This window comes from Gorilla gorilla, chromosome 6, assembly GCF_029281585.2.
Source record: "Gorilla gorilla gorilla isolate KB3781 chromosome 6, NHGRI_mGorGor1-v2.1_pri, whole genome shotgun sequence".
In the NCBI taxonomy this organism is placed as follows: Eukaryota; Metazoa; Chordata; class Mammalia; order Primates; family Hominidae; genus Gorilla; species Gorilla gorilla.
In genome coordinates this window covers 57928466-57947533 of record NC_073230.2, presented here as the reverse complement: position 1 = coordinate 57947533, position 19068 = coordinate 57928466, and the positions used below count along the sequence as shown (strand labels likewise).

The following is a 19068-nucleotide window of genomic DNA, read 5'->3' as shown; positions in this document are numbered from 1 at the left end:
ATTTGGATCATGCTGTCTGTTACATGATGAGTTATAGAGTGAAGAGCTTTGTGGAGTGCAAAACTTTTAACAGTGGAAGCTTCAAGGACCCGGGAAGTACCAGAAGGAAGTATTAGGCACCCATATGAGAGCTCTTTGAGTTCACGTTTAACACTGAATTTATAGCCATTCGGATACCAATTTTGTTTTTCCAAATCAGGCACATTTCACAGTTTGTTAAATAGGTCAACAAAGGGGAGTTGACTTGGATCAATCTTACAGAGTTTATTCAAATTGTGTATCCTAACAGTTTCAGCACTAGTTGATTTAGCATAGAAATCTGCCAGGGAATTCCTTTGATACTCAGGTTTAGTTTTACAGCTATGATCTTCAATCTTAATAATGGCAGTTCATGATGATAAGAGGCTAGCAGAAAGGAGTGCATTTGCTTGGAGACTGTTTTTAATGGGGGGTCCCCCTCTTTGTTTCTATAACACGCCAAAATCACGGACTACTCCAAAAGCATGTAACTATCTGTATAAATATTTACTGACTTGTCTTTAGCTATATGTACAAGCTCAGGAGAAACTGACTTATATTAGGTGAGAGTTGTCTTCTGTATTAACTCATTTCAGGTGATAAGATCATACCCTGCCTGGTATTTTCCTTCTGAGTTTTATAATAAGACCAAAAAACAAAAAGTATTAACTCAGGATTATCAAAGGGATTATCTCACATATGAACATGAGGAGCCACTATTTCTAACACTGCACTCACAATTGTGGTCTTCACCTGCATGAGGCAGGGGTAGTAGGGTAGCAGGGTTAAGTAAGTTGCAACATTTCAGATAGAAATTAGGAGACAAGAGAAGAATTCCAGAAGGTGTTAATCTATTTGCTGACAAATACAGAGTTTGTCTGGAATTTAATATATATTTTTTTGCAGTGTGCAAGACTTGCAAATAAAGCTCGTGTCTTAAAAGCAGCTCGGATGAAACTACCAATTTGGCTGCTGCTGCTACCGCTTTTAAACAATTAAAATATGCCTTAGCTACTGAGTCCAATCACAGGCTATAATATGTGATTGGCCTCTATTTTCCTTCATGTTTTTGGGTAAGTACTCCTAATGCCTGAATGTTATTTTCATGAATGAACAGCGTGAAAGGTTTAGCATAATTTGGAAGTCCTAAAACTGAAGGCTGTTGTAAGGCTATTTTCATTTGCAGAAAAGCCTCCTCATGGCTGTCTTCTCAAGGTAAAGGCTCTGATACTGAGTTTCTAGTAAGCTAACCCAATGGTGAGGCCATTAGGGAAAATGTGGGACCCAGAATCTGTATTATCCTGCAAGCTTGAGAACGCCTCTTATTGTTTCTTTTAATTGTAGGTCAGGAAAATCTTTGTGTAGTTTTTATTCTCTCAGGCAAGAGGAGAATTGCTTCAACACTCAGGTTACATCCTAGCGAGTGAACATTTTTTTCTTGAAAACAGAAGTTTTTCCATTAAAACATTGTGACCCTTATGAGGCCAGCAAGTTGCTATAAAAGGATATTGAATTTTTCCCCTCTACTTAAGAATAGTCTTAGTTATTTCTGATTCTTTGTTTTTATGTATCTATTTTTTTAAATAACTTTTCAAAATCCCACAAAAATATAGTTAGAATACTGATTTAGATGGCACTGAAACTATAAATCAACTTAGGAAGCTCTAAACTTTTTAAACATTTTAAGTTTCCATTCCAGATAATAGCATATTGCCCTGTCTATTTAGGTTTTAGATTTTCTCTCAATACATTTACTAGTTTTGCCATAGGATTCTTGAATACAGTTTCATAAATTTATTACTCAACAATGAATAGTTTTTGATACAATTTTAAGCGATAGGTTAAATGTTTTAAAACTTTCTGTTTCTTGCTGATATTTAGAATACAATAAATGCATTTCCAATAATGTTTATTTCTAAAAACCTTATTCAGTTTCTTTTTATCATAGTAGTTTAACTGTATAGGCTGGAGTCAGTGGCAGATTGCCTGAGCTCAGGAGTTCCAGACCAGCTTGGGCAACATGGGGAGACCCTGTCTCCACAAAAATACACAAATTAGCTGGGCATGGTGGTGCATGCCTGTAGTCCCAGATACCTGGGGGGCTGAGGCAGGATGATGGCTTGAGCTTGGGAGGTTGAAGCTGCAGTGAGCTGTGATCACGCCACTACACTCCAGCCTGGGTGACGAAGCAGGACTCTGTCTTAAAAATAAAATAAGGTAAAATAAAATGAAAAGTAATTTAACTGCATATTTATTTGGATGTTTACATACATAATCATATTACCAAGAATAATAGGGTTGTTTAGTCACCTCCAATTTGTATACCACTTTTATGTTTGCTTAACTGGGCTGGCTAAGAACTTCAGTGCTTAGGTGAAAGGAGGAGGAGAAAAGAGAACGTGAAAGAGGACATACTTGCTTGAGATTGATTACACAGGGGATGCTTTCAACATTTCACTATTTAATATTAAGTTTGATTTACCTTTTCACAGACATCCATTATTAATTTAAGGATAATGTCAATCCTTTTTGTCAATTTTTTTCATATCTTGAGATGAGTAGATGACTTGTATTTTAATCAGTTAACACAATGAATCACATTTATCAGTTTTCTAAAGTTAAGCAAACCTTACATACCTGAAATAAACCTAACTTTATAATGATGTATTAACCATTTGTATATCGCTATATTCTAAATGTGCATATATGTTTTTATTTTTTACCAGGCATCTTTTATTATTGAGTTCTAGTTTAATTTTGTTGCAATCAGAGAACATCTTTCTATAATTTCAATTGATTTCATTTGATTTATTTGATATTCCAGAATATAATTTATCTCAGTGAATGTTCTGTGTGCCATTGTTATTTATATCAATTAGGTCAAGTTAGTTCATAATATTTTTCATATGTTCCATATCCCCGTTTTTTTCTGTCCACCTTTCCTATAAACTACTGAGGACAGAGTTTTGAGATATCTACTAACGGTAAATCTGCCTTTCAGTTCTATAAGTTTGTGCTTCATGTATTTTGAGTTCTGTTATTAGGTGATATACATTTTAAATACATTTTATGTACATTTTATGGATTGATCCCTTTCCTATTGTAAAATATCTGAGTCCTTAGTAAAATTTCTTGTTCTGAAATTCACTTTGTCTGATGTTATTACAGCTAATTCTGCATTAATTTGACTAGTTTTTGAATGATGTATATTTTCACATCTTACCTTAAACTTCTATTTATATTTCACATGGTTTTCTTGTGGTCAGCGTATAAGTAGGGCACTAATTTTTTTTTTTTTTTTTGAGACAGAATCTCACTCTGTTGCCCAGGCTGTAGCACAATGGTGTGATCTCGGCTCACTGCAACCTCTGCCTCCCAGGTTCAAGCGTTTCTACTGCCTCAGCCTCCCGAGTAGCTGGGATTACAGGCGCCCGCCACTACATCCGGCTAATTTTTGTATTTTTAGTAGAGACAGGGTTTTACCATGTTAGTCAGGTTGGTCTTGAACTCCTGACCTCAGGTGATCCGCTCTCCTCGGCATCCCAAAGTGCTGGAATTACAGGCGTGAGCCACCTCACCCGGCTGGGTCTTAATTTTTTATCCAACTAACAATTTGTGACTTTTAAGTTCATTATATTAAATTCTATTTAACAGTGGACATAATTAGGTTTCAATCTGTTTTTGTTTTCTATTTGTTTTATCTTCTCTATTTTTCTTTTGTGTTAATTTCTTTTGAGTTAGTTAAGAATTTTTTTAATTTTAAAATTTCATTTTATCTCCTATTAACTTACTACATATGCTTTAAAAATTTTTTTCTTTTCTGTTGTTGCTGTCTCTCTAGGATTTATAGTATACATATTTTACAATATACATCTTTAACTCCAGGGTTTACAGGATAATAATATATCATTTCAAAAATAGTGTAAAAAAATTTAAACAGCATATGCTAATTTTCTTTGCTGTCCCTTATACTACTGTCACACAATTTACTTTTTTATATGCTATAAACCTGAAACACATTACTATTATTGTTGCTTTAAGCAGTGATACTTTAAAGAACTCCAAGATGAAAAATAGTATTTTATATTTACCCATATGTTTACCATTTCTGTTCACCTCAATTTATTTCATTGTGAGAACTTGAATTTTCATATACATTATTTTCTTCTGTCTAAAGAAATTCCTTCAGGTCTACTGGCAGTGCATTCTTTCAGCTTTGTTTTTACAAAAATGTTTCTATTTTGCCTCTAATTTTAAATATTTTTATTGTTAGTTAATATCTTCTTAGTTTATTGTTATTTGTTTTTGTTACTTAAAATATGTGCATTTATTTTCTTCTGGCTTGCACAAACTGACAAAAAGTCAGAAATCATTCTTACATGTGTTTCTTTGTAAATATCTTTTCTCTGGCTGTTTTTAAGAGTTTATCTTTATCACTGTTTTTCAGCAATGTCATTGATGTGTTTTGGGCATAATTTTAAAAAAAATTTATACAGATTGAAATTTGTTGAACATCTTGTGTCTTCAGATTTATAATTTTTATCAGTTAGGAACAATTTGTGTCATTGTGTCACCAATCTTTTTTCTCAGCTCACTTTTATTCTGAGACCCCAATGCATGTATGTTAGACTTCTTACTAGATGCTGTTCCACAGTAACTGATGCTTTATTTTGAAGCTTTATTTTCTCTCTTTTCATTTTGAATAGTTTATGTTGCTATGTCTTTATTTTCACTGATCTTTCATCATGCAAGATCTGCTCTGTTCTTAAAACTACCAACTTATCTTTTACTTCAGATGTATTTTTCATGTCTAGAAGTCCGTTTGTATCTTCATATCATCCCTTGTTCTCATCATGGTTGTGGCTGTCTCTATGATCTGAACATATGAAACAGATTTGTAATAGCTATTTGAATACAATAGCTGCTTGGTCTTCTATGTCTATCACTCATAGATCTGTTATTATTGACAGATTTTTCCCCTATGGGTAATATTTTTCTGCTTCTTTGCATGAAAAGTAGTTTCACTTTATTTTTTAAACTGAGAACTTATTTTGGACTTTAAGTTGTTGGTTGGTTGCTGGAAGTTGTTTTATTCTTAAGTTTTGGATTTTTTTTCCAGCAAATAAAGTAACTGGAATCAGTCGGATGCTTTTAAAATTTGAGAAAGTCCAGAGGAATCTTTAAAGTTGGACTAGTTAAGCCTGACTACAAAGGTAATCTCCCTTTGAAGATCTGACCTGATGTACCTATGTACTATAAAGTTTTTTATTCTAGTTTGTGGGGACATAAAACGTTCCCTGTCCTGTTTGAGTTTCAGGGAAAGCTTATGCCCCCTTCTTTACAGTGGGTTTTTCCTTAGCTTTAGTAGTTCCTCTTATGTATACATAGATCAGTACCCAAAGACCTGAGCTATCTCTTCTGCATATCTCCAAAGCCCCACTGCTCCTCCACATCCTGATAACTCCCTCTTCTCTGCCATCTTACCCTGCAAATTCTACATTCCTTGGCTTCCCAGAACTCTAATCTGTCTCCTCAATCCAACAAGAATGTAAAGCTATGTTTGGGTTTCACTTTCCTGGGCTGTGGCTTAAAAACTGCCCCCAGGAAGCAAGCTGGTGTAGTTGCAGGGCTCACATTGTTAGTTTCCCTTCTTTAGAGATTCCAGTCCTTCAGTGCCTTTGGCCAGTGACTGGAAATGATTATTTTTTATAATTTGCCCAGTTTTCTATTTGGCTAAAGCAGAAAAGTAGCTTGAGTGCCCGTTACTTCATCTTCTCTAATTTGTTCATTACTTTGCTTATCATTTTTTTATTTTTCTTTTCGTGCTTTCTTTTGATTTACTTTGCTGTTCATTTTGTAGCTTTTCACCTGGGAAAGGTGCTACTGGCATCTAGTGGGTGAGGTCAGGGGTGCTGCTAATCATCCTACATTGCACAGGATAGTCTCCTTCAGCAAAGAGTTATGAAGCCCAAAATTCTGACCATGCCAAGGTCCAGAAACCACGGTTTAACACATTCTGTTCCACTGTTTGGTTTTTGCTCTTCAGGAACTCCAATTATATGTATATTTTTTCTTCTTTGTTTATCTTCCACTTCAACCACCTTCGCTTTAACACTTTTAAATATTCTTTATCTCATGTTCATTCTCTTGAATATTTTTTCATTTTTTATTCAATGTCCTTTATTAAATTTTTGTTTTCTCTGTTTTTCCTTTGCACCATTTAATTATTATTCCAAGATAATTTTTTTATTATTTTTTGTCACTGATTTGTATTTAATTTTTGGATTTCTGTATGAAGGCAGACCTTTATAATCTCAAAGGCTTATTTGAAAATATGTAATTCAGTTTGGAGTGGTGTAGTACAATGTTTCATTTACTGCTAAATAGTTGATGTGGGAGTAATTGTCTTCACTAGATTGTTTTGATTCTTGTTTTTTGTTTTATTACAGTTGGTTGAATTTTGAATAGATTTATTTTATTTTCTTCTATTCATTTTGTGGATTTTGTGTGGTTTGCAATATTTTTAATTTAATGGTGGTCTCTCTGTCAGTGTAGCAAAATACACTGTCATGTTGATACAGGAGCTAGAAACAAATTATTTAAGCAGATAGTAAGTGCAACAGAGTCCTTGACAGGGTTTCCCTTTTAACAAAAAGCAGCACCCAAATCATTTCTTTTCTAACAAAGATCAGCCTGAAAAATCTAGCTGTAAACATAGATAAGTAAGCTCGAAGTTTGCATGTGTGAATGCTGACAGCTGTGCCAATAGGGAAGGGCTAGCAGGAAGCCAGGTATATTCAACATGGAGGCTCCATCTTCCCTTTTCTTTGTCACCACGTGTACAGTAAAAACTAAGCAACATGGTGCCAGCCAGGTAGGTAGAGAACCCATCTACATAATAAGATTAGGGTGGCAGTGGCCAGATTCTCATGTGCTATGCAAATGGAACATCTGGTTCAGCCAATCTTGTGTGCCCTATGTAAATTACACACTGCCTCCTCAAGCTCATCTACAAAACCTGCATTTCACTGCAGAAGCCGGAATCCATTTTCTCCAGGAAGCCTCTCTGTGCAGAGAGCTCTTTTCTTTCTTTTGCCTGTTAAACAACCACTGTTATCCGCACTCTGATGTGTCTTAGTTTTCCATGGCCAAGGGACAACAAACCTCGGGTATTACCCCAGACAATGACACCACTTCAATACACATATAAAATAATATAATATATATATATAACATACACACATATAATATAATAGAACATTTTATCATATATATAATATAACATCATATATAATAAATATATACTTTTTATATATAATAAAGATATTACATATATATTTATTATATATGTTAGCTGATGGTTTACATATTATAAATATATATTTATATTTTACATATTATATATTAGCTTATGCTTTTTATATATAATCATATATTATGTAATAATATATAGTAATATAGTATAATATCTAATTATATATTATAATATATAATATGTAATATGATTATATATTATAATATACGATACGATTATATATTATAATATACGATACGATTATATATTATAATATACGATACGATTGTATATTATAATATACGATACGATTGTATATTATAATATACGATACGATTGTATATTATAATATACGATACGATTGTATATTATAATATACGATACGATTGTATATTATAATATACGATACGATTGTATATTATAATATACGATACGATTGTATATTATAATATACGATACGATTGTATATTATAATATATAATATACGATACGATTGTATATTATAATATATAATATACGATACGATTGTATATTATAATATATAATATACGATACGATTGTATATTATAATATATAATATACGATACGATTGTATATTATAATATATAATATACGATACGATTGTATATTATAATATATAATATACGATACGATTGTATATTATAATATATAATATACGATACGATTGTATATTATAATATATAATATACGATACGATTGTATATTATAATATATAATATACGATACGATTGTATATTATAATATATAATATACGATACGATTGTATATTATAATATATAATATACGATACGATTGTATATTATAATATATAATATACGATACGATTGTATATTATAATATATAATATACGATACGATTGTATATTATAATATATAATATACGATACGATTGTATATTATAATATATAATATACGATACGATTGTATATTATAATATATAATATACGATACGATTGTATATTATAATATATAATATACGATACGATTGTATATTATATTATATAATATACGATACGATTGTATATTATAATATATAATATACGATACGATTGTATATTATATTATATAATATACGATACGATTGTATATTATATTATATAATATATGATATGATTGTATATTATATTATATATGTTAGATATCATATTAGTTATAATTATACATTATAATCTATATCATATAACATATTTATATATATTTAATATAATATATGCAATATATTATATATAATAATATGTGTATATAATGTATTATATGGTATATATGATGTACACACATTATATAATATATTTATATAATAAGTAGTATATATTATACATAAATATAAGTATATGTTATGTCAAATATAAATGTAGTAAATATTATATATAAATATAAGCATATAATATATATCAAATATATAAATATAATGTATAGCACATAATATATAAAAATATATATCACATATACAATATATAATATATAAACTATATACAACATATTAAATATGAATATATTATATATTAAATACATAATAAATAAATATATATTAGAACTCCTGTTGTAATCTATTATTGCTATGTAGAAAAGATCTGTCAAGCCTTTGAAGGTAATCTGTGTTTTTTTCTCCCACCTCTGGCCGCTTTTAAGATATTATCATTGATTTTGGTTTTATGCAGTTTTTCTCTGGTTGATTAGGTCTTTACTTTTTAAATTCTTCTGTATTTTGTTGCTCTCAAATAATCTTAAATGAAGAAATTTTACATTTAAAAAAATTATTAACTATTTTCATTTTACCACATAATTAAATACAAGCTTTATTTATTCAGATACGGAATTACAAAATATTCAAATTGACTACAGCAGAATTGATCCTCAATTCCCAGAATTTTATGAATGATTGTGTACCAAAAAATCCAGGAAAACTTACTTTATTTATTCATCAGTTCTTTTACTCCTAAGCTTCTTATAAAAGTATTGCTTTATGAAAGTAATAGTGTTCTAAATTTGAGAATATAAATGAACATTATTCAAATTAATGTCAATGTTGTATCAACAATATCAGTGCTGTATCTATCAGTAATATCACATCAGAAAAATCACAGCTTATTTTATCAGCTTATTATTTTGGGTTATTCTACATATGCAGAAATTATTAGATTGCAATTTGAGGTAGATATAATAAAAAATATATAATCTCTTTGATTTTGACCCTAGTAACCAAAACAATTACCTTATTTTAAAATAGTGTTGGCCTGGCATGGTGGCTCACACCTGTAATCCCAGCACTTTGGGAGGCTGAGGCGGGTGGATCACTTGAGGTCAGGAGTTTGAGAACAACCAGGCCAACATGGTGAAACCTGTCTCTGCTAAAAATACAAAACATAGCCAGGCATGGTGGCACATGCCTGTAATCCCAGCTACTCGGGAGGATGAAGCATGAGAATTGCTTGAACCCAGGAGGTAGAGGTTGCAGTGAGCTAAGATCATGCCACTGCACTCTGCTGGGGCGACAGAGCAAGACTCTGTCTTAAATAAATAAATAAATTAATTAATTAATTAAACTGTGTTAACTTGATCAAATGCTGCCTCTGACACTTAAAGGAAAACATTTATTATTATTCTTCAGGCTAATATTTATTTCATGAATGAAGTTGTGTTTATCTCCTTTTCTAAAATATAAATATTTTCAACATAAAACTATTTCTGAGTCATAAATAGGTAAATTCCAGTGAAAATGGTTTACACTTTGTAAACAAGTAGGCCATGAGAACATTTTATATATCATAAATCAATCTTAATGGGGAGGCTTTATTCACTTTTATTTCAAAAACATAGTGCAATACTAAATCTACTGGTGTGAGAGTGCTTAATTAGCCAGAGGCAAAACAAGCCTGAAATTAAGTGCTAGTAATTTATGTAAGTTTCCTAAAATTTAAACAGGTGTCTAATAACAGCAGCTATGATATGACCCGTCTAAGGTGCTAAGAAGTGTTTTGTACTATACATCAATTCATGTATTTTGCTTGTGTCCTAAGAGGCATTTTACAACCCAATCCTCTGTACTTTGATAACTGAAATAACTACATTATGGTCATTTCAAACTGCTATTGAAATGTCATTAACTTTTTTCTAATTAATTAGGTACATATTTCAAATAGATAAAAATTTATTTCTTAAGTAGTGTGTTGGAAACTAATATAGTAATTTCTGACAAATATATCAGGGTAGGTACAATCAACGTAAGTATCACTGTTTATAATAACTCCCATCAGCCGGAGTCATCATTGTCTGAAATACACCAGTTTTTATTGCCCTTTATCAAAGAGACAACTACTTTTTCTAAACCTATGTTTAATTCTTCTCTAGCAGTATCTGAAATTTATGTCATATTTTCTATAGTTCACATGCTTGTTGACTATTACCTTGGTATGCTATATCATGATAGTACAGCATAATCTTTCAGGGGGATCTAGATTTTTCTGTAATATAGCATCTCTTCCACTTTCTGATTATATTCCTATAAACTCACTTGTATATGTTACGTATCTTCAGTTTATTTATAAAATGTTTTCATTTCCAGGTACTCAAATTTGTCATCTACCTAATTTCCTTGCTGTCTGTCTTCCCTTTCTAGTGGCTATTTTCTTGCTGGTGCATCTTCTCTCTATTGCTGTCTTCTACATGTTGTGTGTCTACTATTTCATAGAGAAGGGACTAAATTTGCTCTTTGATATCTTTACTATTCTTGGAATCTGATTCAGTGGGAATCTCTACTTCTAACTCTAAATGTTCCTTAGTTTCTTCTGATAAAAGTAATCACATTGAAGTAGAACTTCGTTTATGTCCTAATAAAACTTTAGCACCATCAGCATCATTAAATGCCTCAGTTTCCAGAATTGCTTCATATTTAACAAGACCTGACAAAATATGGCACTGACGTCCAGATTCCAAATAATGCAATTACCGTAAACTATGTTGAAAAATGAACTTTCAGATTTTTCCTTTTTCCATTCTTATGTTCTTCCTGCTTTGCCTCCTTTAACTTGAGACTTTTTCTGCCACTACTCTTGGTGCTGGGGCTGAGACTGCCAGAATGCTTCTGTTGCTGTCAGCTTTGGCTTGTTTGTTTGGAACCATAACTCATCCTCAATGTGCAGCAGAGAATGTAAGGGGATGCCTCAGGGAGATATCAGAAATAAACACGCAGTGGATATAAAAGTTGTATCTTAGCTTGTGTTCTGTTTCTTCTCTCTTACACTTTTGGGATTCCAAATAAGCGTGTGTTATTTTTTCTGCCTATATTTCCTAGTTTTGTGACTTTCACTTCTGTATTTTTCATATTTTTGTATATTTGTGCTTCATCATAGTTTCTTCTGATTTATTTACCAGTTCTCCAATTCTCCAATTACCTCTCTAACTGTATCTAATCTATTACTGAACCCATCTATAAAGTTCTTTGTTTATTGTATTTTTCAGTTCTGGAATTACTTTTACCCCCAATTTTCTTTTCTTTTTCTTTTCTTTTTTTTTTTTTTTTTTTTTTTTTTTTGAGACAGAGTCTCATTCTGTCATCCAGACTGGAGCGTGGAGTGCAGTGGTGCTATCTCGGCTCACTGCAACCTCCGCCTCCTGGGTTCAAGCAATTCTCCTGCCTTAGCCTCCCAAGTAGCTGGGACTACAGACACGTGCCACCACACCTGGATAACTTTTGTATTTTTAATAGAGATGGGGTTTTGCCATGTTGGCCAGACTGGTTTCAAACTCCTGACCTCAGGTGATCCACCTGCCTTGACCTCCCAGACATGTGCCACCCCACCTGGATAATTTTTGTATTTTTAATAAAGATGGGGTTTTGCCATGTTGGCCAGACTGGTCTCAAACTCCTGACCTCAGGTGATCCGCCCACCTTGGACTCCCAAAGTGCTGGGATTACAGGTGTGAGCCACCGTTCCTGGCCTAATATTTGTATTTTTAGTACAGATGGGGTTTTGCTATGTTGGCCAGACTGGTCTCAAACTCCTGGCCTCAAGTGATCCTGCCTTGGCCTCCCAAAGTGCTAAGATTACAGGTGTGAGACACCATGCCTGGCCCCTCCCCCAGTCTTCTAATTTCCATTTGGTAATTTATAATTTTTTTACAAAAATTGTGAGCTCATTTTTTTCTCCTTCATCATTTTATGCATATTTGCAACATATGGACTCAGTGTGTATCTGTTTCTGTTTTCTTTCATTTCTGCTGATTCTCACTCATAGTGTACTTTCTCCTTATGTATTTGGATATGTTAATTATGTGATGAACATTACACTTTAAAAGTTTTTAATGAAAATACTTTGAGGTTTAATAAGATAATATCTTCCTTCAAAGAAAAATGTTATTTACTTCTGCCTGATTTCTGGAAATGAGAGCAGTCTAGGATCACCTTCATCCTAGTTCAGGACTTGAAGTTTTCTTATTTACTTGGATTAAGCTAGGCTGCAGTCTGTTCAAGTGCTTTTTACTATTGACCTATCCTTACTTGGAGGGTTCAGGCCTCCAGGTATTCAGCCCACAGTCATAGGTGGCTTGTATGGATCAACTCCAACTTTTGATCTTTTACTTCTGTGAGACCACCAAAAGTTTAAATCAAACTTTTGGTTGCCTCTTCAAAAATTGCAAATTCTTTCAGTGTCACAGTGGCCCTAAGTGCTAGGCTTAAATTTTAGAGCGTCTACCCTCTTGTTGGCCCAGTAATTTCTCTCTACCTTATTAGAAAAAAGGAACATTAATCCAGTTGTTTTGCCATTGGAAATATTGGTCCATATTACTTAGCTTCCGCTACTGGAAATAATATCTAGATTTATTCACTGCTGCAAAAAGTCTAAACTTATTTTAAATTTAAATAAATATGCTAATAAGCCTTTCCATGACAAGTTCCTACTTCAGAATTCTAGTTTTAAAATAGTTAAAGCATGGAATCTTGCCATAAATTTGTAGCATAGATTTTTTAAAAAGGCAACAAGGTCTTCAGTTTCTTATAAGGTTCACTTTGATTTGCTCTCACAGGATTTACCTTCAGGACCAATGGATCTCTTGTTAAGGATTTCAAGATAGAATAAATAAAATTAATAAATAAAAATTTTTATTACCCTTGCAATCACATTATGCATTTTGTCTAAATTCAGAATAGCCTAGAACAGGCAAAATTGCCACTATTTCTAATACCATAATTTTCTTATAAAAGAAAAATGCACAGGACAAAGAAAAACATAAAGTCCTACCATGTGTGTGACATCTTGAGTAAAGGAGGCATTGAGGACATATACTTTAAATGACCTTTCTGTTTCATGCCCTTTGTTTCATGGCCAGGTACCATAGTACAGCTGTTAATATGTGAGAGGTATGCCCCATTTCCCTTTGTAGTAAACTAGAAAGAGTTATTGTGAAGGAAAAGGTGAGAAAAAAAGAAATCAACATGGCACTATACGGGTAAATTCTCAGGCAGATCAACTTTGGAAGAAATACATATAGGAGTTACAGAAATGGCAACTGATTCTTTACAATGTATTCATACCTTTACTGCTAATGAATATGGGTTTTCTTGAGGTAATAAAAATCTAAAATTAGATTGTGGTGATGGTTGCACAACTCTGTGAATATTCTAAGAACATTGAATTGCACTCTTTAAGGGGTTGAATTTTATGGTGCATGACATATATCTCAATAAAGCTGTTTTTTAAAAATGTTTTTATATCTGTCTATGTCTTAGGATTCTTTAAGTATCTCAATTTAAATTTAAATGTCAAGGATTTAGAGACTATAAAATCTACACAGGAAGATGATTAAGAACATAATCCTTAAATTCTGAAAAATATTTAGGTTTAAATTTTGGTTTTATATTTATTATCTGTCTTATCAAAAGTCAGTTACTTAACATCATTGGGCTTCTGTTTTCTCAAATAATATGACAATAACAACACTACTTGTTAAGGAGCAGGGATTCAAACAGGATTGTTGTTCCAGTGATATATCGTGGGAATGCTCTCAGGCCAAGGGGAGGGAAGACAGAAGAATAGGAGAAGGAAAAGAAGCTAGTGAGAATGCAGCTGGAGAGTAGCATTAATCTGTTGCTCTAAGAAGTCAGTCAGTCACTGGCCAAAATCTGAAAGAGACAGCATGAGAAGGTGCAGTCCTCCAGTCTGGTGGCTGTTAGCCTTTCAGTGGTCATCACTCATTGCTACTGGGAATAGACACACTTTCCAGGGAAGGAAGTCTGTGATGGGCACCAGCTGCATCTACTACTCACTCCTCCCCCATGGTATTGTAGGAATGGTGCAAGGTAATGCATAATATACATTGATTGCAAGGGTCTGCACAGTACCTGGAACATAAGAAGAACTATATACATAGTAGCTATTCATCTAAGGCATACAATATCAAATAACCAAACAATGAAATAAACTAATTATATATATAATACAATGAAATAAACTAATTTTATATAACACCACCCAGCAAGAAAATCTTACTGTACGTGTTGCCTCCTCATCAAATGTAAATATGTGACTTATTGAGTGTCCTTCATGATGAGGTTGTAAAGGAGTAACTTTCAGAGGGCTTGTCCAACCTGAAAACACAAAAAAAGTGAATGGGATTTTGGTTAAAAACACAATAAAAGTTCTTTTTCAACAGAAATATTTACTATTAGAAGCTAGACTGTGATTGTAAATCATTTTTTAATGGATTATTTAATAACTTTTCTGGATCTTTTAGCTGTGAGAACAGAATAGCTCTGGAATTTCTATGTGAGCCTAATTATAATAGTTCAGAATCACTTGTTATTTCTTACTTATTATTGGAAGATACCTATTTGGTACTATACATCTATGTATGTGCACACAGACATGTTGGGGATGGTGGTGACACAAGATGAGTCTGGTTATTATGCAGATAATTCATATAATGATAGATTAGAAGTCCTAAAAAACTAGCAAATTATAAAAAGCAGCCTTCAAAAATATTTAGTACACTGTAATTGGAAGCTTTTATATAAAGATGAAAAACAGGGCCCCTGGTTTTGAGGTGTCCATAAGCAAATGGAAAGTACAAACATATAAGTAGATAATTTCAATATGGTGTGGCAATACAGCAATAGCTGAGCTCAGAGTGCTGTGGGGGTGCATAGGAAGGATACCTAAGAATACCTAGTCTAACCAGGTTGTCAGGGCTTAGGGACATCTCCCCAAAGATAACACTTGATATAATCTTGACAGTTAAAGTAGAACTTGGATGAAAAAGGAGAAGTAGAGGAAGGGTAGTTGTTCCAGGAAAGGAAACAGTGTGTGCAGTGGTAGTCCTGCTCTGTGAGAGCCTCTTAATGTTAGGTATAGCCTCTTAAAAAATGTTAGGTAAAGCAGATTGTAAAATGGTAGATAGGAAATGGTAGAAGATAAGGAAAAGAAATAGTCTAAGGTCAGGGCATGAAAACCTCGGACTCAACCTGCAGATGGATTGCCGTTGAAGGGTTTTAATAAGAGAGATAGATTACTTTGGTTTGGGCAGGTGACTAGCATAGGTGAAGATAATTGGGGTGCCTCTGGTAGTTTCCATAGAGATCGATTCTCCTATCCCATGGGGGCTTCTGATTTGGTCCCCTGCTTCATAGCTTTGTTCCACGAATTAATCCAACTTGGCAAAATGTAAAATTAAAAGTTAAAATTTGAGATCAGGATGGACAGCATAGAGATGTTGAAGCATGAGAGAGATGCATTGTGAGAGGTGCTAAGGGAAGGATAGGAGCTCCATGGTCATCTGTGGATGCCACTCTGGTGCAGCTCTATCACAGATGCCACCTATCTAATATTATATATATTATATATATATAATATATGATCTTATATACTTACAAGTGTATACATTATATATTACATATAATATATACTTACAAGTATATACATTATATATATATATATATAAGTAATGTATATACTTACTTGCTTGGGTTCCAGAGTGACCTTCATGAGTTATTCAACCCATCTGAGCTTCATTTTCCTAACCTTTAATGACTATTGTCAGAGTTATAAAAACTATAATTAATGAACACAAAGAAATAAGCAAACTATGGCACGTAGTTTAAGTGCTCAACATGTTTATTAGTTAACAATTAGTGGTTGTAATATCATTAGTATTTTTAGTACTAATGTAGTAATACTATTTTCATGATGATGATAATGATGATGATTGACGATAATTCAGTCAATATTTGACTGAGAAACTCGGGACAGAATCTGAAATGGGGATTTTCAAAGGAGGAATAGAGAACAAGTGTATGCTGGATAGTCTGTGGCTTTAGAAGGGCCAGTTAGAGAACAGAGTGTCAGCAGACCTCAGTGCACTATTGTTGACTTTGAAGCTTGAGGTGATCATATGAGTAGGATATGGGTAGCCTCTAGGAGCAGACAGAGTCCCTGGCTGACAGTGCATGAGGAAATAAACAGTTTAGATGGAAGAAACTGGATTCTGCAACAATCTGAATGCGCTTGGAAGTTGATTTTTCCCCAGACCCTCTAGATAAGAATCAAGATAACACCTTGATTTTGGCTTTATTTATTTATTTGAGATGGAGTCTCACACTGTTGCCCAGGCTGGAGTGCAGTGGCATGATCTCTGCTCACTGCAACCTCCGCCTCCTGGGTTCAAGCAATTCTCCCACCTCAGCTTCCTGAGTAGCTGGGATTACAGGCACGCGCCAGCACAGCCAGGTCATTTTTGTACTTTTAGTAGAGACGGGGTTTCACCATGTTGGCTAGGCTGGTCTTGAACTCCCGAGCTCAGATAATCCGCCTGCCTCGGCCTCCCAAACTGCTGGGATTACAGGCGTGAGCAACGGCTGTGCCCGGCCAATTTTGGCATTATTATTATCATAGATTCTAAACAGAAGACCCAGATGACGTTCCCCAGACTTCTGATCCACAAAGCTGTGATTAATGGGTTTCACTTTAAGCTGGAAAGTTTGTGTCAATTTATTACAGCAGCAAGAGAAAACTAATACAGACACAGAGGTGAGAGGCCAAAGCAAAGGGAGGAAAGGAATGCTGAATCCCATGGTCATTTCAGTTTTAAGAACCATGAGGATGATTCTGTCTGTGACAAGCTGGACAAAGGAAACTCTCTAGAAGTCTATTGTGCCAAGAGCAACAGGATGGCATTTTGTGGTATCTATCTTATTTGGAGCCATTCAAACAACTGCTTTGAAAAAGTAGGAAATTAGGAAAACAATAAAACTTGAATTCTAATATTAAGCCAGATTAGAAGAAAGGACTTTGGACAATGAATTACACTGCAGAGTCATCAAATTTAAGACTAAGTTTGAGGATATCCTTTCCTCCACTCCGTTTCAGTATCTACTATTTGAAAAACAAACAATTCTAAAACCTAATGGCTTAAGTCAACCATTTATTCTCTCCCGGGATTCAGAAGATAGTTGGGGGTGGTTCTTTCACATGGTGTCAGTTTCAATAGCTGCAAAGGTTCAAAAAAGGCCTCACTTACATGGCTGGCAAGTTGGTGTTGACCATTAGCTGGGGGCTTATGTGGGCACACTGGCAAGTGTCTTGTATTTGTTTCTGTGGGCATAGGTTGGTCTTTCACAGGATAGTGACTGAGATCCCAGATAAGACTCTGAAGAGGACTAATCCCAACGTGCAAGTGCTTATCAGTCTCCATTCGCACGATGCTTACTAACATATAATTGGCCCAAGCCAGTCAAATGTCCAGGCCCAATGTCAACGTGGGAAGTAAACAGAGTTTATTGGTAAGAGTGGCAGGCACACACAGGAACAGGGTGAATTGCTGAGGATCACTTTTGGACCAGCTACCATTCATCACTTCTTCATAAATTTAAAAAGGTTAAAATCATACAGTGTCTTTTCCAGTAAAAATGAAAAGAAACTAAAAATCAACAAAAGAAGGGAAACTGGAAAATAAATAGATATATGGAAATTAAACATGATGCCACAAAACAAAGGATCAAATAAGAAATCATAAAGGAAATGGGAAATTATCTTGAGAAAAACGATTTTATTTTATTTTTATTTTATTTATTTATTTATTTATTTATTTATTTATTTATTTATTTATTTATTTTTGGATGGCATCTCACTCTGTCACCAAGGCTGGAGTGCAGTGGCGTGATCTCGGCTCACTGCAAGCTCTGCCTACCAGGTTCACGCCATTCTCCTGCCTCAGCCTCCCGAGTAGCTGGGACTACTGGTGCTCACCACCACGCCCGGCTAATTTTTTGTATTTTTAGTAGAGACAGGGTTTCACCATATTAGCCTGAATGGTCTCGATCTCCTGACCTCATGATCCACCTGCCTTGGCTTCCCAAAGTGCTGGGATTACAGGCGTGAGCCACCGTGCCTGACTGAAAAATGAAAATTTAAACAACAAAATTTATGGGGAATGACCTCAGCAAGATGGCAGAGTAGGAAACTCTGAACTTCCTCTCCCCAATTAATAAACTGATTCAGCAACAATTCATGAACAAGTTACCTTTGTGAGAAATACAGAAACTGAGTGAAAGGCTCCTGCACCTTGACAGAATGCAAAACAGACGCACTGAAGCTGATATGGAGATTTGAGTTAGTCACCCTCTTGCAGATTCCCTGCCACTGGTGCAGTACCAGACAATCAGGAAGAGATTTCCTAGCTCCCAGATTCATTCAGGTTGTTCTCCCCTCAGTTGGTTCCCATGTTTAGCACCCCAACTTTTCCAAG

General features: G+C 34.0%; 1 protein-coding gene across 2 annotated transcripts in view; it reads right to left on the bottom strand.

Moving 5' to 3' along the window:
- SPMIP7 (sperm microtubule inner protein 7) overlaps nucleotides 1-19068 on the bottom strand; it is a 64998-nt gene that overhangs the window by 41630 nt on the left and 4300 nt on the right. For both annotated transcript variants that reach the window (XM_004045433.4, XM_055347010.2), the window contains exon 2: nucleotides 14820-14917. In XM_004045433.4, the coding sequence (XP_004045481.2) occupies nucleotides 14820-14917 (98 nt within the window). The remainder of the gene's footprint in view (nucleotides 1-14819; nucleotides 14918-19068) is intronic.